The 24,807-nt window shown below is 43.6% G+C and overlaps 1 protein-coding gene across 1 annotated transcript in view; it reads right to left on the reverse strand.

Annotated features, from left to right (window-relative positions):
* Positions 1–19,613: 19,613 nt before the first annotated feature.
* MANSC1 (MANSC domain containing 1) overlaps positions 19,614–24,807 on the reverse strand; it is a 24,911-nt gene continuing 19,717 nt past the window's right edge. Inside the window, exon 4 of the mRNA XM_010858691.1 lies at positions 19,614–20,954. Coding sequence (XP_010856993.1) covers positions 20,077–20,954 — 878 coding nt within the window. The 3' untranslated portion in view covers positions 19,614–20,076. The remainder of the gene's footprint in view (positions 20,955–24,807) is intronic.

Genomic DNA, 24,807 nt, shown 5'->3' on the forward strand with positions numbered 1-24,807 from the left:
CTATGCTATACTGCAGCTTCCCACTAGCCACCTATTATTAATGCATGTTTGTGGAATCTAGAAAAATGGTTCAGATGAACATATTTCCAGGACAGGAATAGAGAGACAGACATAAGAGAATGGACAGGTGGACACGAGGAGCAGGGAGGAGGGGTAGGATGAATTGGGAGATTGGGACTGATGTATATACACTACCCTGTGTAAAATGGAGAGTTCTTTATTGGGGCTCTTTATTGGCCCGTACATTGTAAAATGTGAGCTGTACCATCGGCCTCTACCCACAATATTCTCTCCGGTTATGAAATAAAATGTGTCTCTAGATACTGCCAAATGTCCCCCGGGATGGGGTGGGTGCAAAAATCTCCCCTGGTTGAGAATCACAACTCTAGAAAGAGTCTTGAAGCTGGCTTTTCTGCCTCTCATCTTTAGTCTTTTTCTTCCACAGCTGGTACATAAACATGTCATGCTTGGAAATGATTTTTTTCTGTGTACTCATAGCACAAAATCTAAACTTTCAAGCAAGGCCTACAAAAACGCTTCCCCCAAAACTACCTTGCTAATCTTATGTACAATTTTATTCCCACATACCCATTGCTCTGGGGCTTTCCAGGTGGCTCAGTGGTAAAGAATCTGCCTGCCAATTCAAGAGATGCAGGAGACTCCGGTTGGATCCCTGGGTGGGGAAGATCCCCTGGAGGAGGACGTGGCAACCCACTCTAGTATTCTTGCCTGGGAAATCCCATGGACAGAGGAGCCTGGCGGTCTACAGTCCATGGGGTTGCAAAAGAGTTGGACACGACTTAGCAACTAAACAACAACACGCATTGCTCTAGTGATATTGAATTTTTCACTGTTCTCAAAGTTGCCCTGCTTTCTCTTTCTTTTTTCTTTTTTTAAACTCATATGCCTTAGTAGATCGTATTCTTTCTGCCTAGAGTACCATTCTCCACTTTTCTCTTAGGGGAACTCCCCTATACTCTTCAAGACCCAACTTGAACATGCTTCCTGTGTTCAAAAAAAAGTCCTTAATTTTCTAAGAAAACTGTCTCTCTGCACAGCTTTGCTCCTCCCTCTAGGGTCATGTACGGCACAATTTGTTGTATTTGTTCATTCACTGTGTTTTCTTGATTTTGGGGGGTGGGGTTCTGGCCACACCACAAGGCATGCTGGATCTTAAGTTCCCCCAACAGGGCTTGAACCCGCGCCCCCTGCAGTGGAAGTGCAGTCTTAACTGCTGGCCCTCCAGGGAAGTCCCCATTCACTGTGTTTGAATCTCTGGTTCCGCACACAATGCCTGACACAGAGAAGGGGCTCCATCACTGCTTGGTAAATGGATTCATGAAGTGAGGAAAACCATCTCAGGTCCCTTTGGATTTCACAAATACAAACAGCAGCTCGGCCAGAGATCACTGGCTTTTAGGAACTCAGAGAGTTTACAACAGGCGTCTCTGCCACTGAACTGGAAAGCAGGTGGGAGGTGAACCTCAGGATGTGGAATTAAATACTTTCTGCCCTGCGCCTTGGTAGCCGATGGATCAGTGAGCATGAAACGTGCAAGCAGGCATTTCCAGCTGCTGCTGCCAGGGAGATAGTGAACCATGTTCCCCAGCGAAGACCATGGTCTAGTTTGTTACGGGGGAATCTCTATGAGACAAAACTGGGCACAGTGTGTGCATTCCAGAGCACAGGCTCAAACAAATCATGTGTCCGTTATCTTTTAAAGTCTTGATTTATTGATATTTTAATTATTTATTTGGCTGTGCTGGGTCTTAGTTGCGGCGTGTGGGATCTTTAGTTACATGCAGCATGTGGGATCTGGTTCCCTGACCAGGAATTGAACCCAGGCCCCCTGCATAGGGAGCATGGAGTCTTAGCCACTGGACAACCAAATCTTGATTTAGATTGAATTTAAAATATATGTTTTGGAGATAGGACAAGAGGAGTCCTACATCAGTATCTGAATCATAATTCTAGTGTCCATGTAGCTCTGTAAGTCCAAGAGTGTCCTTTCACATACTCACAAGGCTGGTTTTAATACTATCGCATCTCAGATCTGTCTCCACTATAGGAGAGGTTTCCTAGTAGAAGGTGCCCACAACAACCTAGAAATAGCCTCCAAACTGCCTTTGCTGCTTCTCATCACTAGTCTTCTCGCCAAGCTGGCAGAATAACATTCCCGTTAACACAAATATGCCATGTTTGGGAACTGCAGAGTCTGTTTAGGCTAACACAAACCGAAGTCGGGTCTGAGAATAATAAAAACGTCACAAGTGATTCACCAACTCTGGTGAGTTTTTTTAAAAACTAAAAATCTTAATTCCGTAGAACTTTACAGCACAACTCTCCACTTTATAACATGAATAAGCCAGATGGAAATTCACCAGCAAGAAGATGGAGAATGGGCAGGGGGTAAGAGAGTCGCTTGAGTTGGTGAGAGAGAGGCAATCCCAGGGTCTCACTGTCACAGCTTGACTGTCCTGTCTAGTGGATCTCAACCTGTCTTTTGCATACTAGGATGGCCTGGGGAACTTAAAAAATAATGATGCTCCTGCCCCCGTTGAATCAGAATCTCAGGGCATGGTGAGTATAGCCTCTGCTTAAATGTCTTATCATATAATATCCGGAGTCTGAAAAGTCTTCTGTTTCATAAGCAGAGTACTGTGAGAGTTCCACCAAGTCTGTATGGGGCCAAGGAGGCGTTGACCCTCTGAACCCTGACCTCTCTGATCCCCTAAGCTCACCAAAAAAATAAAAAGGATAGTGTTACCCAAGAAATAGAAGGGATGCTGGGCAAGGAAAAAAGAAAACTAATTACTATAGATTTTATAATTTTGCTAGGGTGTAAAGTTCATAACACTGGGCCCAAGCAGAAATTACTAGCTTCCTGAGTCCTGATGGCTCAGTAGCAAAGAATCCATCTGCCAATGCAAGAGACGAGGGTTGGATCCCTGGGACAGGAAGATCCTCTGGAGGAAGAAATGGCAACCCATTCCAGTACTCTTGCCTGGAGAATCCCATGGACAGAGGAGCCTGGGAGGCTACAGTCCAAAGGGCTGTAAAGAGTCGGGCACAACTTAGTGACTAAACAACAACACGTCCTATTTTAAAATGGTTCCAAACTTGTATGGATTTGAGCTTCAACCTCAGAAAACAAAGCTGGGAAGCAGAATCTGATACAGGTAACAGCAAAAGGTGTGGGCTTATTTTCTTAACTTTGAGTGAAGGGCATAGAAATTGGTAGGGGAAATTCCCCCTTTTTTTTCTTTGTTATGGTTCTATCTTATAATGTTGGAAATTTGAAGGTAAACATTTATAACACCTCAGAAAAGGTTATACAAGTTCTAGTCAACTGGATTAAGGTATGATTCATAATTTACATGTATAATTCTGTTTCTTAATCCAAAAAGGCATGATGTTTGTCAGCATTATAACTTAAAGCTTAAGAGAAGAAAGTGAATGCTGCTTTGGCTCCCTCCTATTCCAGAGATACAATAATGAAGGCGGTAAAGCTTCATTTTGTGGCTGTGTATACGGGTGTGACGCAGAGGCGGTGCTGACACTCCACGTTGGAAGACTGATAGCCAGCAATGTCACTATGAATCACCCTTGACCTAGGTTCCTGTCTGGATGCCACCTGGATGATATTTTTAAACATTTTTATTTTTATTTATTTTATTATTATTGGCTGCAGTGGGTCTTTGTGGCTGCACATGGGCTCTCTTTAGTTACAGTGCAAGGGTATCTCATTGTGGTGGCTTCTCTTGTTGCAGCTCATGAGTTTAGGATCCCAAGGCACATGGGATCTTCCTGGACTGGGATCAAACCTAGGTGCCCTGACTTGGCAGGCGGCTTCTTAACCTCTAGACTATCAGGAAAGTCCGCACCCAAGTGGTCTTTGATGAAGAATGTCTAGGCTTTGTCTGTTAGGCAATGTGTCACCTGAGGAACCATGATTCTTACTCACATATGCCCAAGCCCATTTTATGAGAGTCAAGAAAGGCAGAACAACAATCATAAATATAACAACAATAATGAATATAAACAGTAATGTGCCTTGGATTTAGTTGCACTATGGGGGATGTCTGCTGAATATTTCACCTGCCATATTTCATCGAATCCGCACAATAACCCTGTGAAGCAAAAATTAGATCCAGGTCACTTGGCTGAACTGGGTATGTCTGAGTGAGATCTTTCAAATGTATCTCTGAAACCAGGCTTTCCCACTTTTATCCACAGCCCCTTGAATTGGGGACCATAGCACTAGCTCCTTAAATACCTCAACTCACCCCTAGGATCAATGCCTGACACCCTATCACCATATCTCCCTGTTGCCAATGGCTTCTTTGGCCTTCTTCCAATCACCTGCCATTGCCTGCCCCACCCCAGCTCTGGCTGACTCTCAGATTCTGCAGGGACTTGGCTTATAGAAGTGAGAGTCCATCTATGTTTTCCCCTCAGGCTTATCTTTTCATCTTGCCATTTTCTCCAAAGCCTATGTCCTTAGTCATACATCTATACTGAGGTCAATTACCTCTGCCCGTTTCCCCTGGTGTGACTGATTTCGGGACTATCCCATGGTTGTTTACAAAAAGAGGTGTTTTATGAAAGAGATGACTTTTCAGATTCCAGGCACATGATTGTATATTTAAGCAGTAGTTATGTATGCTTTTGGCTTCCCTGGTGGCTCAGTGGTAAAGAAACTGCCTGCAATGCAGGAGACGCAAGTTCAATCCCTGGGTCAGGAAGATTCCCCTAGAAAAGGGAATGGCAACCCACTCCAGTATTCTTGCCTGGAAAATCCCATGGATAGAAAAGCCTGGTGGGCTACAGTACATGGGGTCGCAATGAGTCAGACTCAACTGGGCGACTAACACACACACATACACATACATGCTTTCATGCTTATTGTAGCAAATGCTTCTTCTCCCAAAAACGTAAATTATGGATCTTTGTCCTTTGGGAAGGCTAGATGCTTCTGTATTAAAAATATAAATGTGATGTTAAAAGTGTTTTTAAAAATAACTTCTGCATTTTTAAATTATGTTGTTATAACAACATTATAACCTCAGATATGCAGATGATACCACACTTACAGCAGAAAGTGAAGAAGAGCTAAAGAGCCTCTTGATGAAAGTGAAAGAGAAGAGTCAAAAAGTTGGCTTAAATTTAACATTCAGAAAACTAAGATCACGGCATCTGGTCCAATCACTTCATGGCAAATGGATGGAGAAACAATGGAAACAGTGACAGACTTTATTTTCTTGGGTTCCAAAATCACTGCAGATGATGACTGCAGCCATGAAATTAAAAGATGCTTGCTCCTTGGAAGAAAAGCTATGATCAAACTAGACAGCAAATTAAAAAGCAGAGACATTACTTTGCCAACAAAGGTCTGTCTAGTCAAGGCTATGGTTTTTCCAGTAGTCATGAACATATGTGAGAATTGGACTATAAAGAAAGCTGAGAGCTGAAGAACAGATGCTTTTGAACTGTGGTGTTGAAGAAGACTCTTGAGAGTCTCTTGGACTGCAAGGAGATCCAACCAGTCCATTCTAAAGGAAATTGGTCTTGAATATTTATTGGAAGGACTGATGCTGAAGCTGAAACTGAAACTCCAGTACTTTGGCTCCCTGACGTGAAGAGCCAAATCCCTGGAAAAGACCCTGATGCTAGGAAAGATTGAAGGCAGGAGAAGGGGACGACAGAGGGTGAGATGGTTGGATGGCATCACCGACTCGATGGACATGAGTTTGAGCAAGCTCCAGGAGTTGGTGATGGACAGGGAAGCCTGGCATGCTGTAGTCATGGGGTCACAAAGAGTCGGACACAACTGAGTGACTGAACTGAATTATAACATGATATTTTTAGTTTCTTATAGAAATTTGTAAAATACAGGCAAATGTAATGAAACAAAATCACCTGAAGTCTAATGACCCAAAGATGGATAATTACTGTTAAGTTTGGTGTATCTGGTAAATTGTCTTTAAGCCTTTACACACCCATAAAACAACATATATACAAAATTGGGATTATACCTAATATAGTTTCATATTTCATTTAATATGTTCCTGCTAGCATTTACCCATGTCATTAACATTATCTTTCCCAGATTTCTTGAGGGACAATTAACAAATAAAATTATATTTAAAATGTACAATATGATGCTTTCACATAGATACACGTTGTAAAATTATCACTACAAACTGAGTTTCCCTGGTGGTCCAGTGGTTAAGAGTCTGCCTTACAATGCCGGGGACTCAGGTTCCATCCCTAGTCAGGGAACTAAAAATTCCACATGCCTCCGAGTTACTAAGCCTGTGGGCTGCAATTAGTGAGCCCGTGAGCCACAACCAGAGGGTGCCTGCACTGCAAGGAAAGATCCCCTGTGCCGCAATTGAGACCCAATGTGCACAAATAAATATTAAAAAATATTACTACAATCAAGTTAGTTTACACATTCCCCACTTCACAGTTACCTTTTTGAATGTATGTGAGAATGCTTAAGACTCACTGTCGTAGCAAATTTCAAGAGTACAAATTTAGTTGTAGCATACAGGATCTTCGATCTTCGTTGTGGCAGGCAGGTTCTTTCCTTGGGACATAGGATTTATTAGCTGTGGCATATTATGTCTATAGTTTCTTGACCAGGGATCCAACCCTGGCCCCCTGCATTGGGAACAGAGTCTTAGCCACTGGACCACCAGGGAAGTTCCCAAGAGTATGACTATTATTAATCATAGTCACTATGCTGCATATTCGATTTTCAGAATGTATCCATCTTGGATTTGACATTCGTTCCTCCCTCTCCCCACCCTCCAGCCCTAACCGGCTTTTTTGGTCACACCACTCAGCGTGCTCAGATCATCGTTTCTGGACCAGGGATCAAACCCATGCCCTCTGGAGTGGAATCACGGAGTGCACCACTGGATTGCCAGGGAATTCCCTGAAATTTGTACCCTTTGACCAACATCTCCCTGTCCCCCAGTGCCCCCAACTTCTGGCACTACCATTCTGCTCTGTTTCTATGAGTTCAACTGTTTTTTAAGGGTCCATATATAAGTGATAACATACTGTATTTGTCTTTCTCTATCTGACTTATTTCACTAAGCACAATATGTTCCAGGTTCATCCATGCTGTTGCAGATAGCAGAATTTCCTTTTTTTTCTAAGTCTATATAATATTTTATTATAGATGAATAGATAGATAGGTGTTAATAGGTACCACTTCTTCTGTTGATGGACATTTAAGTTGTCTCCATATCTTGGCTTTTGGAAATAATGCTGTAATAAACATGGGGGTACAGATATCTCTTTAAGACCGTGATTTCACTTCCTTTGGATGAAAACCTAGAAGCGGAATTGCTAGATCAAATGGTAGTTTTATTTTTAATTTTTTGAGAAACTTCCACACAAGTTTCCATTATGGCTGTACCAGTTTACCTTCCCACCAACAGTGTACAAAGATTCCCTTTTCTCCGTACATCCTTACCAGCACCTATCACTTGCTTTCCGATAATAAGCTCCTTAGCTGGGGTGGACTGATACTTCATTGCAGTTTTTATTTGCATTTCCCTAATTAGTAATACTGAGCATATTTTCATGTGCCTGCTGACCATCTGTATATCTTCTTTGGAAAAATGTCTATTTAGGTTCTCTACCCATTTTTTTAATCTGATTGCTTATTTTTAAAATTTTGAGTTGTATGAATTCTTTGACTATTTTTAATATTATCCCCTTATTGGATATATCATTTGCAAATATTATATTCCCATTCAGTAGACTGCCTTTTCATTTAGTTGATTTCCTTCTCTATGCAAAAGCTTTTTAGTTTGATGTAGTCCCACTTATTTATTTTTGCTTTTCTTGCCCTTGCCTGAGGAGACAGATCAAAAAAGATATTGCTGAGACTGATATCAAAGAGTTTACTGCCTGTGTTTTCTTCTAGGAGTTTTATGGCTTCACATCTTAAATTTAAGTCCTTAAGCCATTTTGTGTTGATTTTCTTATACAGTGTAAGATGAGGGTCCAATTTCATTCTTTTGCATGTGGATATTCAATTTTTCCCAACACCATTTATTGAAGAGATAGACCTTTTTCCATTGTATATTCTTGGAACCTTTGTGAAAGTTAGTTATCTGTATCATTAAAATTCTTTGCATGTTCACTAACTATATAATACTCTACCTTATAAATGTAGTATGAATTATTTAATCATATTCAGATTAACTAATCATATTCAGTCTTAGGTTGATTCTACCAATAAATGTGCTGCAAGAAACAAACTGTGCATAAATTTTTATGTGCAATTCTATGTCCTTAAATGGAATCCTAGGTGTAGAATTATTAGATGAAAAAAAGGATAAGATAATCTAAAACAGTGGTTAATGGATATTTTGGTCTCAGGGTACCTTTGCACTCTTAACTATTGTCGATCTATAGAAATTTTGTTTATATTGGTTATAACTACCAATATTATAGAGAAATTATATATTATAATATTATATTATATATTATAATATATTAGAAATTTTAATGAGAAATTAAAGATTTATTACTTCATTTAAAACTAACAACAAGGTCTTCCTGGGTGGTCCAGTGGTTAGGAATCCACCTGCCAATGCAGCATGCACGGGTTCAATCCCTGGCCCGGGAAGATCCCACACACTGAGGGGCAACTAAGCCCATGCACTGCAATGAGCCCATGTGCCCCAGAGTCTGTGCTCTGCAACAAGAGAAGCCACTGCAATGAGAAGCCCCAGCACTGTGACTAGAGAAATCCCTCATGTTAGCAGTGAAGACCCAGCAGAGCCGAAAGAAAACCTTACAATAAGACATCCATTCTTTTTGAACAAATGGATGAATCAGTGGAGGTACAGGTTAAGCATGCAAACTGCCTGCAAGGAACAAAAGAAATTTTTAAGTTTCTAGTAATCCTATTTACAAAGATGGAAAATGGAGGTGCAGGGAATTCCCTGGTGGTCCCAGTGGTTAGGACTCCGAGCTGCCAATGAAGAGGGCACCAGTTCAGTCCCTGGTCAGGGAACTAAGATCCTGGAAGTCGAATAGCGTGGCAAAAAGAAAAAAGAAAATGGAGGCACCAAGGTGTGGGGACGAGGCAGCCCTAATGGAGGCAGAGGTGGGACAGGTGGGGAGTCTGAGAGAGAGTTAGCTTGTCTTCCCACAGGACACACAGAAAATTTTCAAGACTCCAGCCCATGGAGTGAAACTTCAAAGGCTTAAGCTACAGTCTTCCTTCTCAAACTTCTAAAATGCCTTATAAAATACCTCCTTTACAGAGTTTTAAATACCTGCTTTATGGGATTCTTTTACAAACATGAAGGCACTTTTTCTCAAAACCCAACAATGAGATAGCCTAGACAGATAGGAATTCTCTCCCTATTCACAAGAAAAGCCCTGAGAGGTTACCTGACTCGGCTCAGGTCCCTGGGGTGTTCTGGGGGGAGGACTACAGTCACCACCCACCCATCCGCCCTCCCCACCCCTCTCATTGTTCACCTAGCCATGGTGCCCACTGATTTCGCAGAGTGAAATTGTTGGCTCATGAGTCTGGCTTCTAAATCTGCTATTTCTAAAAGTGAAGAAAAGGTATAAAAAGTACAAGTTATTCCCTAGGCTACTAGGCAAGTGTCTAGTTTTGATCTGGGGTGATCAGACCCCTCTCACCTTCTATTTTCCACTGAGAGACCGAACATACAAATAGACAATGGCCAAACGGTCTAAGACAACAGAACTCTGACTCACAACTTTTACCACAACTAGCTGGGAAAAACCAAACCAGTCAGCTTCCAACTCAGGAGCCCCAGTGCCAACCTGAGAAAGCCAAAGATGCCCCCCAAACCAATCACACAGGATGCCCCACTTTTTTGGTAGCCCAAGTCCACCCTCCCCATGCCAGGGACCTCCAGCCAGGGCACCTCCAAAGCCTTCCCTTTTTCTCATTATGAAGCTTCCTCCCTCTCTCTCTGCCCTGAGGCTCTGCCTAATGCAAGTGGCGGTGGCTGCCTCCCTCCCCACAGCAAGCTCCATATAAATGGTCTCTGTGCTCATTTGGCTCCTCAGCTTATTTCCACACCACCGAATGGGTAATGAAGGATGTTACAAAACCCAGTTATGAAAAAAGCATCAGTTCTTCAACATTTGTAAAGCGCTTTACATTCGTCTTAGTATGACTTACAAAAACCCTTTGTGAAGTCCTGCTAGCCCCATTTTAGAGCTGAGAAAATTGAGAAGGAACCAGAAGATTAAGCCCTTTGGCTGATTTGCTGGAGCTGGGAACAGAACAGAACACCCCCTCCCTCCCCACTCCCACTGTTGTTTGAGGTCTGTTGTTTATCCACCGAGTTCAGCCTGCACTTTGGGATCATTACCATTTTAAAGCATTTTACTCTGGGTTGAGTGAATATTAAGAAGCAGATCACATTTCAGCCTGGCAGGCGCTAAAGTATTGTTTTTAGTTTGTTTTTCTAAGTTTTAGTAGACGCCATATGGGCTCCATTAACTTTACTATGTAGCACAATTTGGAAGATCGTTTCTTTTCCAAAATATTTTTCACCGTCATTTAGCATTTTAAAGTTCAGCACACACATCAACCCTTGATACTTGTTTTTCTCAAGGCTGTGCCCTTTTTCTCTCCCCGGCAAGCGGGGAGCGAGGGAGGCCATAAATCCAGCCAAGGGTATATTGTGTTATTGCGGCTGGGTGGGGTGATGGAGGGGGGAGTGTAACCTGCCCTCGCAAGACAAAGTCCTCCAAATGCAAAGGCTTTCCTTTTTTAAAAAAGAGAGCAGCTTTTGGCTTCCCCCCTCCCCTGCCCCGCTTCAAGGCCAAAGATTGCTGATGATGTTGACTGAAGGAGACGAGAAGAAAGCCAAGATGCTCAGAAAACTGACTTGAGTTTCGAGAAGGCCTGCCTGGAAGGCAGGGGCAGGAGGGACTGGATAATTGTAGTTCCATGCCAGCTCCCCAAAATGCAACGGCCCCTGTTCCTCTTCACCTGGGGGCATCCAGAAAGGAGGCCGTGTGGCAGCAGTGTTTGGTCTGTATGACGCCGCAGCTGGTGGGCCCAGCGAGGGACGCTGTAAGTGCTTTGCTATGGACATGGGCTGAGGCTGATACATTTTGCACCATGTATAGTTTCATTAGTGCTTCCCTGATAGCTCAGCTGGCAAAGAATCTGACTGCAATGCAGGAGACCCTGGTTCAATTCCTGGGTCAGGAAGATCCGCTGGAGAAGGGATAAGGCTACCCACTCCAGTGTTCTTGGGCTTCTCTTGTGGCTCAGCTGGTAAAGAATCCACCTGCAACGCAGGAGATCTGGGTTCAATCCCCTGGAGAAGGGAAAGGCTACCCACCCCAGTATTCTGGCCTGGAGAATTCCACGGACTGTATAGTCCATGGAGTCGCAGAGTCAAACACGACTGAGCCACTTTCACTTTTCACTTTCATAGTTTCATTAAATATTAAACAATGACATCATTTGTGGGCTAATGGTTCATCTGGAATCCTCTCGTTCAACCTATGCACCCTCATTGTCTCCCTAGCCACATCTTAGTTGTAGCGTGTGGGATCTAGTCCCCTGACCAGGTATTGAACCCAAGCCCCCTGCATTGGGAAGGTAGAGCCTTAACCATTGGACCACCAGGGAAGTCCCCTTCATTCCCTCACTTCTTATATGATAGCTCCTACTTCTATTTTTTTATATCATCATTTTAGATTTCTTAGGTTTTGGGGTTTTTTAATTATTATTATGTATAAAAATGCATCAAGGGGATTCACTGGTGGTCTGGTGGTTAAGACTATGCTTCCACTGCAGGGGGTGCAGGTCCCATCCCTGGTCAGGGAACTAAGATCTTACATACCATGAGGTGTGGCAAATAAAATAAAATGTCTGCAAATGTATGTGATCAGGTATGTATTGTGATGGCTGGTCAGGGCTTCCTTTTACCTCTGATGGTGGGAGTGAGTTTTCAGCGATTGTGAGAACAGGCCAAACGCTAAGGTGACACAGCGGTAAAGAATCCGCCTGCCAATGCAGGAGACGCAAGAGACTTGGGATTCCTTCCTGGGTCGGGAAGAACCCCTGGAGAAGGGAATGGTTACCCACTCCAGTATTCTTGCCTGGAAATCCCATGGACAGAGGAGCCCGGCAGGCTATAGTCTATGGGGTCGCAAAGAGTCAGACACGACCACAACTGAGCATGCACACACACACACACACTTAGATCAAAAACAATAAAAAGTCTAGAAGAGGTTCAATCTAACAGACATTTACTGGCAACTTCTTCAACGCACGAGCTGGCAATACTTGTCACAGCATCAAAAGCAAGGATGGAGAGGCAGAGGAGACTGGGCAGGGCCTTCCATTCTCTGAGCTGTATCTTTCTTATCCCTCACCGCACTGTAGTTAGGACTGATGAGAAAAAAGTAGGCGTGAGCGCCAGCTGCAGGTAGCAAACAATAAGTGACGCTAGTAGATAAAAAGAAGAGTGAGATGGAGTGCTGGTTTTCCAGTAGTTCTCAGTATTGCTGGGAAAACAGACTGAACACAAATATGTTACAGAATCATGCTGCTGGCTCTTAACAAAGACAGCATTTGCATATAAGCACTGACACAGAATTTAGACTTTAACCAGTCCTATGCATCCTCATTTTCGAATATTTAATTGTAAATGGATATTTCTCATTGAGAACAGATGAAAAACAAAGGTTTACTGGGATTTCCCTGTTAGTCCAGTGGTTAAGACTCTGCGCTTCCACTGCAAGGAGCCTGGGTTCAATTCCTGGTCGGGGAAGCGAGGTTCCATATGCTATATACATGCGCACATGCTGGGTTGTTCAGTTGTGTCCGACTCTTTGTGACCCCATGGACTGTAGCCCACCAGGCTCTCCTGTCCATGGGATTCTCCAGGCAAGAATACTGGAGTGGATTGCCATTCCCTTCTTCAGGGCATCTTACCCTTCATTGCAGGCAGATTCTTTACCATCTGAGCCACCAGGGAAGCCCATGAGGCACAGCCAAAAACAAAATGTTTACTAAAGATATTATAAATTACATAAGATATAATGAGATTGAAACTCAAAAGTAAACACCTCCTTCCCCAATGTCTGGGTATGTGTATTACAAGATGGGCTATTTCAAAAAAAAAAAAAGATGTGCTATTTCAATAGAGACACAGTCCTGCTCACAATAGGACAGCTTGGTGGAAAGAATATGAATTAGAAGGTTTTAGTTTTGACTCTTTTGCTAACCAACATTATAATCTCAGGACAGATAACTTAGATTTTGGGCTTTATTTTGGCAATAAATGTGCTTTAAAAGTTGCCTTAAAATTAAACAAAAATGTAGCCACTGTGGAAAAGAGTATGGAGGTTCTTCAGAAAGCTAAAAATAAAGCTGCCAAATGATCCAACCATCCCACTCCTTGGCAGATATCTGGACAAACTTATAATTCAAAAATGTACATGCATGTTTATGGTCACAGAAGCATTATTCACAATGGCCAAGACATGGAAGCAACCTAAATGTCCACCAACAGATGAATGGATAAAGATATGGTGTGTATATATACACACACACATACACACACACAAAGGAGTATTACTTAGCCAAAAAGAAGGCAGTAACGCTATGTGCAGCAACATGCATGGACCTAGAGATGAACTAAGTAAAGTAAGTCAGAAAGACAAATATCAGATGACGTCACTCATACATGGAATCTAAAGTATGACACAGATGAACTTATCTACGAGACAGAAACAGGCTCACAAGCATGCAGACTAGCAGTTGCCACAACACTGTAAACCAACTATTCTTAAATGAAACAAACTTTAAAAAATTAACCAAAAATATAAAAGTGCCCACAAAAACCCATTCTGGCAGCTCACCTTCTCTGAAGGCTAAGTAAACGGTACTACTTTAAGAAGAGAAATAAACAAAATCAAAATGCTTATCTACTGACTCCTCAGCACATGGTCGTCATTAAAATAAGAGTACACATTTCATCACTGTGCACCTGGATTGTATTCCATTCTCCTAAAAACCACGCATAGAAGTGCGGTCTTGCTGGATTTTCTCTTCATGATATAGAAGCTGTTACACATCCCAGTCGATTACATTACTGCTGGTTGCTGAAAGGCATGAACTTCAAGGAACAGGTTTTAAAATTCGCTCATGATCATTTATTGGGTGTAGTGAGTTCCAGGCACACAATGAATATAAAAGAATCCGAGGAGTATTGCTCTCAAACACATAATATTATATATAAACTGATACACGCAAAGAGACCATGGAAATGTCCTGCTGATGGCATAAATCAAGAACTGTGCCAGAAATCCGGGAGGAAGAATACCTCTCCTGGGGGATGCTGGGAAGACTGCGGTGGAGGTGATGTTTGAGTTGAGTCTTGAAAGAAGAGTGGAAATTTGCCAGGTGAAGGGGGGCTATTTACAAGCAGAGGGAATAGGATGTCTCATGAAGTGCCTGGCACTTTTGTGAAATAGTGAGAAGGTGTGTGTAGCTGCAGCCCAGGTTTTATGGGAGGGAAAGCAGCCGGAGGACAGTTAGGTTGGGGCTAGAACATGGGAGCCTTGTTAGGCCACATTCAGTGGGGGATCACCCCTACAGGTAACAGGGCACAGAGGTGTAATGCATGATGTACTGTGTGTGTCGTGCTTTTAAGGGAACTAGAGGTTGAACGGAGGGAGTACGTAATTTGGGAGCTGCTGCTGCTAAGTCACTTCAGTCATGTTCGACTCTGTGCGACCCCATAGATGGCATCCCCCGTCCCTGGGATTCTCCAGGCAAGAACACTGGAGTGGGTTGCCATTTCCTTCTCCAATGCATGAAAGTGGAAAGTGAAAAGTTAAAGTGAAGCTGCTCAGTCATGTCCAACCCTCAGGGACCCCATGGACTGCAGCCTACCAGGCTCCTCCATTCATGGGATTTTCCAGGCAAGAGTACTAGAGTGGGGTGCCATTGCCTTCTCCGAATTTGGGAGCAGAGGAAGGAGAAACAGGTTAGGGAGACCAAACAGGAGGCAGCAGTGGGAAGGGTCGACTTTGAGAAGCATTTTTGAAAGAGAATAGATAACACATGGTAAACACTGGCTCTGGAGGCTGAGGGACAGGGAGAACCCAAGTATGACACGAAGCTACTCAGTACAGGGGAGACTGGGTAGCTGGTATTAACCCAGATGCGAGAACATGGACACGATGGATTCTCTACTCAAGAGTGTGGCCCCCCACTAAAGAGTGACCACTAACTTTGGCACAGGTGGCCAGTGACCGATCAGGAAAACAGGACAACAGCAGCTGAGAAGCCTGCTCCAGAATGAGACCTCTGATCTCTTAATTTCCATGCTCTGGCTCATGGTATCTATTATTTGGTTCAATACTATTTGAAAGCTGTTATCTAAACTATATCTCATCTACTGCAAACTTCTTTTGCTGTTGTTGTTACATTGCTTATCTTTCCAGTTATAAGACGGTAAGAGTGGGAACTCTGGAGCCAGATCACCCAGCAAGTTGTTGCTGTCTTAGTCGATCAGTTGTGCCCGACTCTTTGTGAACACAGGGACTGTAGCCTGCCAGGTTCCTCTGTCCATGGAATTCTCCATTCAGGCAAGAATACTGAAATGGGTTGCCATTCCCTTCTCCAGGGGATCTTCCCAACCCAGGGATCAAACCCAGGTCTCCTGCATTGCAGGCAGATTCTTTACCATCTGAACCACCAGGGAAGACCTCACCCAGCAAGTTTAAGCTCAGGCAAATCAGTTAAGCCTTTCTGTGCCTGAGTTTCCTCATCTGCAAAATGAGGATAAACATTTCTCATGAGGTTGTTACAGGAACAAAGGAGTTTATATCCATAAAAGGGCACCTGGCATACAGTGTAAGTATCTTGTGAGTGTCTGCTATCCTTATTAATAAGTAATGGAATATTTGACTGGAAGTTGTACACATCAGTTCAGTTCAGTTCAGTCGCTCAGTCGTGTCCGACTCTTTGCGACCCCCTGAACCTCAGCACACCAGGCCTCCCTGTCCATCACCAACTCCTGGAGTTTACCCAAACTCATGTCCATTGAGTCAGTGATGCCATCCAACCACCTTATCCTCTGTTGTCCCCTTCTCCTCCTGCCCTCAATCATCGTAGAGATTTATTTTCGCAGAATAAGATTGAAAGTGGGCAGTTACAGGTTGGTGCTGTTGCTTCATCAACTTATCAAGGACCAGACTCTTTCCACATTCCACTTTAGTTTGTTAGTGATTTCTTCCTCATGGTCGCAGAAAGGCTGTAGAAGCTCCAAGTCTACTTTTCATCATCGGTTTGTTAGGGATTTCTTCCCTCATGGTGGCAGAAAGGCTGCAGTAGCTACAAGTAGTAAGTCCTCACATGAGCATCATTCCAAGCAGGAAATAGGGGCTTTTTACCTTGTGCAGGCCTCACTTACCAAGGAGGGTAACCTTTCCTAGAAGCCCCCAGTAGGCTTCCTTTCAGCTAGGCCTATCCCTAACTGCAGGAGGGGCTGGGAAAGAATCTGGCACTTCCAACCAATAAACAAATGAGGCAAAAGTGGAGCTGGGCTGCCTGCTGCAAGGAAAATCCGCAGTGCCCCCCACAGTCTGGAAGCCAAAGATTTCAAGGCTGCCTCACTCAGGCCAGGGGGGACTGAGAAAGAAGAACATAGTGGTATTCATCAAGAGTCAATAAGCTTCATAGGCTTTATCCTTCAGGTTTATCCTTTATTCCTTTATCCTTAAGCTTTCTTTTTTAAAATAATTGTTTATTTATTTATGGCTGTGCTGGGTCTTCGTTGCTCTGTGGACTTTTCTCTAGCTGTGGCGAGTGGGGACTACTCTCTAGTCGTGGAGTGGGGGCTTCTCACTGCAGTGGCTTCTCTTGTTGCAAAGCATGAGCTCTAGGGTGCCCAGGCTTCAGTACTGGGCTCCAGAGCACAGGCTGAGTAGTCGTGGTGCACCGGATTAGTTGCTCCGTGGCATGCGGGATCTTTCCAGACTAGGGATGGAACCCATGTCTCCTGCATTGGCAGGTGGATTCTTTACCGCTGAGCCACCAGAGAAGCCCTGGTCGTTCGCTTTTGTAAGAGTTTGCTTTTTAACCTAGGTGAGTAACTTGATGAAATATGGAGAGAGGATATCTTTGAGCTGGGGGACCTTCCTAGTCTTCTCATCTGTTCTAGGCTGTCACTTTCCTTTGCTTGAACCAAAGGAAGAGGTACATAAATTTAGTTCACTTGGTCGAGAAGCTCGGATAGGCCAGTCACTCTGAAAGATATTTCAAAGGAAACAGATGCAGGTATTTCAAAGGAAACAGATGCAGGCTTCTCCCCCTTTGACTGCCCAGTGCTGCATCTCACCCACAGTGATGGGTTAATAAGCAGACAATGATGTCAGAAGAGCTACTCTTTCTCCCAGGAAAGGACGTCTCAGCTCGGTGGTTCCCCTACAATCCAAACCCTCACAGTCACAGCCAGAGGTGTGGCCCATAGCATCTCTTGTCTAGGTTCCCAATTCAGGTTCTCCATCACAAGAAAAACTGCAAGCTGGGTGGAGAACTACAGAAGAACCAGGAGAAGGCCTTTATAAAAGCCATTGAAAGCCTTATTTCCACTATCCAATTCTGTTAACAAAAAGAGGAGAAATGTTCAAATTCCAAGGCACTTAGTTACTAATCTGATTCTGGTCTACATGTGGATATTCAATAAATACTTGTTAAATTAAATTGAGTCAAGGTTTTATTTATTCAACCTACTTAAAGCTTATGTAAACCCCTTGGAGATTTGTGTCAAGCTGTTAAGTTGGAAAATATTTAAAAAGTAGTATTTTCAATAGGCCAGCTTTCCTCTTAATGAGCTTTATGAGCTTAGTGTAAACCAGGGAGGAGGAGGAGGGGGTACCAGGCAAGGGGATGGGAAGGAGGGAGGAGAAAAGCCAAGCCTGCTTCTGTCTGTCTACATTTGCCTTCCTGGGCTCTACTTATTAACCAGCTACTGCCCTCTAGCGGTCACTATATAAATTCTCACAAGAATCCCACTTTTGTCTTTAAAAACCCTGATGACACCAGGAAGGGACCAAAATCCCTTGCTCTGCAAGTAAGTAAATTAAAGTCCAGAGAGGTGAGGTGTCAAAGTGACCCAGGCAGCCTCCTGGATTCCCAGTTACCCCAGTTTCACTTCAGACGCTGTCATAACTAATCAATACAAATTACAGCATATTAATCAAAGGTCCATATAGTCAAAGCTATAATTTTTCTGGTAATCATGTATGGATGTGAGAGCTGGAGCATAAAGAAGAGTCGAAGAATTCATGTTTTCAGACTGTGGTACTGGAGGGAACTCTTGAGAGTCCCTTGGACTGCAAGAAGATCAAACCAGTCGATACTAAAGGAAATCAACCCTGAATATTCATTGGAAGGACTATTACTGAAGCTGAGGCTCCTCCAATACTTCGGCCACCTGAAGTGAAGAGCTGACTCGTTGGAAAAGACCCTGATGCTGGGAAAGATAGATCAAAGGCAAAATGAGAAGGGGAAGATGAGATGGTTAGATAGCATCACTGACTCCATGGATGTGACTTTGAGCAAACTCCAGGAGATAGTGGAGGACAGAGAAGCCTGGTATGCTACAGTCCACAGGTTCACAAAAGAGTCCGGCATGACTTAGCAACTGAACAACAACAAAACCATTCAATAATGCAGGCAGACCTCAGAGATGCTGTGGGTTCGGTTCCAGATCACTGCAGTAAAGCGACTACAGCAAGAAAGTGAGTCACACAAATTTTTTTGTTTCCCAAAGCCTACAGAGTTACGTTTACACCATACTGAGTAGTAAGTGCAATAGTACTGTCTAAAAAAAAAAAGTATACACCTTACTTAATATTAAAATATTGCTAGAAAGAATGCTAACCATCATCTGAGCCTTCAGCAATTCATAGCAGTAAAATCAAAGATCATTAACTACAGATCCTGAGAACTAATACAATAATTTTGAAAAAGCTTGAAATGTCATGAGAATTAACAAAAATGTGACACACAGACAGGAACTGAACGAATGCTGTTGAAAAACAGTGCCAACAGACTTGCTTGAAGCAGGGTTGTCGTAAATCGTCAATTTGTAAAAAAATGCAGTGTACACACTGCAAAGTGTGATAAAGTGAAGAACAATAAAATGGGGTACGCCTGTCATTTTAAGTGTTATCTCTTATTTCCATTGTTATTCCAAATAAAGCCAAAATTGACTATTGGTCAAGTTTAGATAAGGAATTATAAATCATACTGTTACATTTTAAACTTACTTAAGTTTAGAAAATGCCTGTGTATTTTATTTCTTTGAAAAAAAAATAGCTAGAACAGACCCAAAGTAGATTTGGCCATGTATCAGAACTCACTTATCATTGTCTCCATGCAGGCTAATATTCTGCTAGAATTCTCCCTAAGGACTCCCTTTTGCTCACTGATGGGAAAAGGGGGGGGGGGTGTCATTTTAACTTAGAACACATATTTTCATCATTTAATCATTTTGCTGGTGGGAATAAATTTAAAGTTATCCAACTGGATGTGTCATTTACAGGAACATTACTGAGTACCAAAAGATTTATTCAAATATTTAATTGGAAGGAACTACATCTGGAAGAAGTTTTATTGGAATTCTTATAAAAAGGAAAGTAAATCCATTAGAATTAATATCATAAACAGTCAACTTTATCTGGAACCAGAAACATTAGTGAAATGGAGCCTAGGAATCCTAACCCTTCTTCTCTGTAAAAAAGCCAGTCGCTTTCCAATTTATGTGGCAATTATTCTTTATTGCTTTAGGTAGAGCTTTGTTTTCATCTAATGGTTTAGAGACAGATCACTCAGGCCACCCCATTTGTTTCTTTGCCCCCTTTCTCTTTAAAGAACAAGCAAAAATAACGCAGTAAGAGGCATCTGCCTGTCTTCAAAACACTTGAAAAATCCTGCGAAGATCAGAAAGTCAGCAGAAACTCGCTGCAGTGAGGCCAGTAGTAACTACACGAATTAAGAGACAGCTAGTGTTCTCCTTAGATGTCAACGTAGATGCCATTGATCAAATAATCAAGCCTCGAGTAACGTTTTCTGCGGAGGGATTCTAGGAGCATTCTGCCCAAGAGGGCCAGGCCTATGGCAAGAAAGAGGACCCCGAAGAGCACAGTCCCAATCAGGAGCCACTGCTCAACGGCAAAGCCTTGCTGGCTTCCTGGAGCATTGCTCAGGGAGGGGTCGCCTGGACTGGCCTTCCCATTCTCCTGGGAAGCTGTCTTATTTGTGGCAGGAGAATCCACATTTGACAAAGGAAATGTAACAGAGGCCCCGGCATCCTCCGCACTCCAAGTCAGATTGGCGATGTCTCGAAAGGGCACCGCGGCGGGTGGGCGTCGCGAGTCCGTGGATGCCCTAGAGAGGGAAGTCGAAGCCGCAGTTGTGGTCGTGCTAGTGATCATGGCTAGGGTTGGGGCGGAGGTGGCTCTCTGAGGCTGCCAAGTCAGAGATGGCATCACTGCCGTGTTGGTGGCAGGGAGGGATGCGGAGAGAGACTTCGGAGTGGCCAGGATGGTGTGCAGAGAAGACACCGCCATCGTAGAGGGGAACGCCGTCACATTTTCAGGCAGCAGATTAGCTATTGCTGGTCCTGAGGAAGACTGTGATGTCTGAGAGTGGCCTTCTTCTTTATAATCAGATGACGGTGGGCTCTCCGGATCACTCTTGAGTAGTTTCTCCAAGTGATCCAAGGATCCAGACGTCTGAGAAAATGAATCTCTCCATAAGACCGTGGGCTCTGAGTCATGGGTTGGAGGCTGGGGAGTGGGAGTGATGGCATGGGAAGATCCGCCAGGGAAGATGGAGTTTTCCTGAGCTACCCCTGGGCTTGGCAAATCAGTTCTGGCCAAAGATGGGAAACCTGAAAATGGAAAGAAAATAATAGGAAGACTTCGACATTTTCATATGAAAGGAGGACAGAAGAGACAAATGTTATCAGCTTATTCAATAAGACCTCAGACTGTTGCTACCTGATATTTCATGGTATGTGCACGGGAGCTAAGTCACTTCAGTCATACCCGACTCTTTTTGACCCTATGGATTGTAGCCCATCAGGCTCCTCTGTCCATGGGATTCTCCAGGCAAGAATACTGGGGTGAGTTGCCATGCCCTCTTCCAGGTGATCTTTCAGATCCAGGGATCAAACCTGAGGCTCCTGCATTGCAGGTGGATTCTTTACCAACGAGCCGTCAGGGAAGCCCAATATTTCATGGTGCAAGGACCTGGCCTCTCCTGCAGAAGCTCTGGTTTATTTCTAGAGTGATGGCACACAGGTTTATTTCTAAAGTGATGGCACCTTCCTTCTAGAGGAAGGAGGAGGTAGGAGGGGCCAGCAAAGATGCTAAGAGGAGTTCAGTGGTGGCAGCAAGGGCTTCCCAGGCGGCACAGCGGTAAAGAATCTGCCTGCGATGCAGGAGACAGGGGTTCAATCTCTGGGTCGGGAAGATCCCCTGGAGGAGGAAATACCAACCCACTCCAGTATTCATGCTTGGATCTGAGTTCTCCGATCAGGAATGGAACCCATGCCCTTAAGTGTGGAGTCTTGATCACTGGACCACCAGGGAAGTCCCCTCCTTTTGACTCTTGAAGATTAAAATTCTATAGCCAGTATCTCAGGTTCTGAAGACCATGGACCAGTATTTGAAGTCATGCTGGCCACGTGGCTGACATAAAAAGCAGACAATCACAGTCCCAACTCCTGCACAGGAGGAACTAGCCTCAGATGCTCCTCCTGCTTGAGAAAGGTTAGAATTTTGCTCTTTGTCACACATGCTGTTTATGACAACTCGAACTGAAAAGGCCAGTTAAAGCAATCTGGGGCAGGGAAAGGCCAGTTGAATTGCACCATATCATTCTGTACTGAGGACTTCCCAGGTGGCACCAGTGATAAAGAACTCGCCTGCCATTGGAGCAGACATAAGAGACTTGGGTTCCTGGGTTGGGAAGATCCCCTGGAGGAAGGCATGGCAACCCACTCCAGTATTCTTGCCTAGAGAATTCCATGGATAGAGAAGCCTGGCGGGCTACATTCCATAGGGTTGCAAAGACGTGCACACAACAGGGGCAACTTAGCATGTGCTCACTCTGCTACTGGGCTAATCGTTACACTTCAGTAAGAACTGCAGAAACACAAGGAAGAAAGCAAAGGAACTTTCTAGAATTCACTGGTTCATTCTCCTCTGTTCTCTTTTCCCTCTTCTATTTCAACTCCCCTCAATGCTGCTGCTTCTGCTGCTAAGTCGCTTCAGTCGTATTTGACTCTGTGCGACCCCATGGACAGCAGCCCACCAGGCTCCCCTGTTCCTGGGATTCTCCAGGCAAGAACACTGGAGTGGGTTGCCATTTCCTTCTTCAGTGCATGAAAGTGAAAAGCGAAAGTGAAGTCGCTCAGTTGTGTCCAACTCCCAGCGACCCCATGGACTGCAGCCTACCAGGCTCCTCCGTCCATGGGATTTTCCAGGCAAGAGTACTAGAGTGGGGTGCCATTGCCTTCTCCACTCCCCTCAATACCAATTCTAAACCAGCCCTCACTCTCCTCTCTCCTAACAAATAGATCCAGAGGCACATTCACACGTGTGACATCTTTGACTACTCTCTAAACGTCACACCACTTGAGGTCCTTTAGAACCGTCACTTATTAATCCATCTAGGACAGGGATCAGCAAATTATTGCCTGAGAGCCAGATCTAGCCTGCCATCTCTCTCGCTAATATTTTTTTTATGGATTTGCCTGTGCTGGGTCTTTAGTTGCAGCACTTGAACTCTTAGCTACAGCATGTTGGATCTAGTTCCCTGACAGTGATCAAACCCAGGCCCCCTGCATTGGGATTGCAGAGTCTTAGCCACTGGACCACCAGAGAAGTCCCTGCCACCTCTCTTTATAAGGCTTGCAAGCTAAGAATGGCTTCTACATTCTGAAATTATTGAAAAAAAAAAAAGGATATTTTGTAACACATGAAAATTATATGAAATTTACATTTCAGTTTCCATAAATAAAGTTTTATTGGCACACAAGCATGCTCATTTGTTTACATATTGTCTATGGCTGTCTCTACTGCAAGGACAGAGGTGAGGATGTCTGACAGATTGCATATGGCCCACTAAGCCTAAAAGACTTGCCTGAAAAGCCTAAAACACTTATTATTTGGCCCCTGACAGAAAAAAGTTTGTGGGCACCTTCTCTAGGACCCTCTCAAATAGAATGCTGACGCCTGAAATTCTTCCAACAAAGCTGAAGAAAAAAGTTTCTGCTGCAGGTGATATGACATTGGCAGGCACAGTGTCACCGTGAGATAAACAGCATCTGTATTTTTAGGCTGTGTCAGATATTTTTAAAAAGAGCAGGACTCATCACATTTCATTTTAAAATATATAAAAAAAGACTAAGTAAATGCTCTGTGATGTATGTGAACTCAGAAGTTAAGCCCATTGACAAGAATGACCAAAACAGCTGTTTCCTTTCTCAAGAATGCAAGGTTATAAATAAAACAAAGCGAGGGCTAGTCCCATTTCTTGATAAGATTCATCTATTGGCTAAGAGCCTAGAACTACGCTGGGATCCTCCACACCTGCTCCATTTACCTCACCCTCTGCTGTTTGCCATTGGGGTGTGGTATTTTCCCTCAGTCACATAGACATGAGCTACAGAAGGCACTGGGAAACAGCCCTGTGTACTCAGCCCCTCTTTTGAGTTTCATATGCAAGCGACTTCACTAGATAAAACAATTTAAGTATTGACTATTAACTTGGAGACCAGCTGAGCCAACAGACTCTCAATTTATTCTATTTCTGAATTCCCCTATTCTAGTCTATTCTAGTCCTTGGTGGCATGACAGACCACCAAGCTGCAAAAACAAACTGAAATTAAATAATGTCCAGCTGCAATGGTTTTACAGAATGAACAGAGCGCACTATCATCTTTCGAACTTTTGGTCTGTAAATATTAGTCAATCCCAGGAAACTGAGTTCATCTCTAAACAAATCGCCAAAAATATCTACTGGATTTCACTCTAACCGGGAGGCAGACAATTCATTTTTATGGGGTAATCTCAATCCAGCAACATGGGCAGATTCACAAATAGTAATACAAACACAATGTGTAAATATCTGTGAATACAGACAGGACACCAAGTCTGGCGTAGGTGAGTTTGCCCCTAGGTATCAACCTGCTCTGGGCTGGTGGTGCCCCCTGGTGGCTGCCACAGGAACTGTTGGATTCTAATTTCACTTCATTACCTTCGCTCTGGTGACTCTTACTCCTTGGAAGGAAAGTTATGACCAACCTAGATAGCATATTGAAAAGCAGAGACGTTACTTTGCCAACAAAGGTCCGTCTAGTCAAGGCTAGGTTTTTCCAGTGGTCATGTATGGATGTGAGAGTTGGACTGTGAAGAAAGCTGAGCACCGAAGATTAATGCTTTTGAACTGTGGTGTTGGAGAAGACTCTTGAGAGTCCCTTGGATTGCAAGGAGATCCAACCAGTCCATTCTAAAGAAGATCAGCCCTGGGTGTTCTTTGTTTGTTTGTTTTTAATTTAATTTAATTTTATTTTTTAACTTTACAATATTGTATCGGTTTTGCCATATATCAAAATGAATCTGCCACGGGTATACATGTGTTCCTCATCCTGAACCCTCTTCCCTCCTCCCTCCCCATACCATCTCTCTGGGTCGTCCCACTGCACCAGCCCCAAGCATCCAGTGTCGTGCATCGAA

The sequence above is a fragment of the Bison bison genome, unplaced genomic scaffold (genome assembly GCF_000754665.1).
Source record: "Bison bison bison isolate TAMUID 2011002044 unplaced genomic scaffold, Bison_UMD1.0 scf7180017864390, whole genome shotgun sequence".
NCBI classification, from domain to species: Eukaryota; Metazoa; Chordata; class Mammalia; order Artiodactyla; family Bovidae; genus Bison; species Bison bison.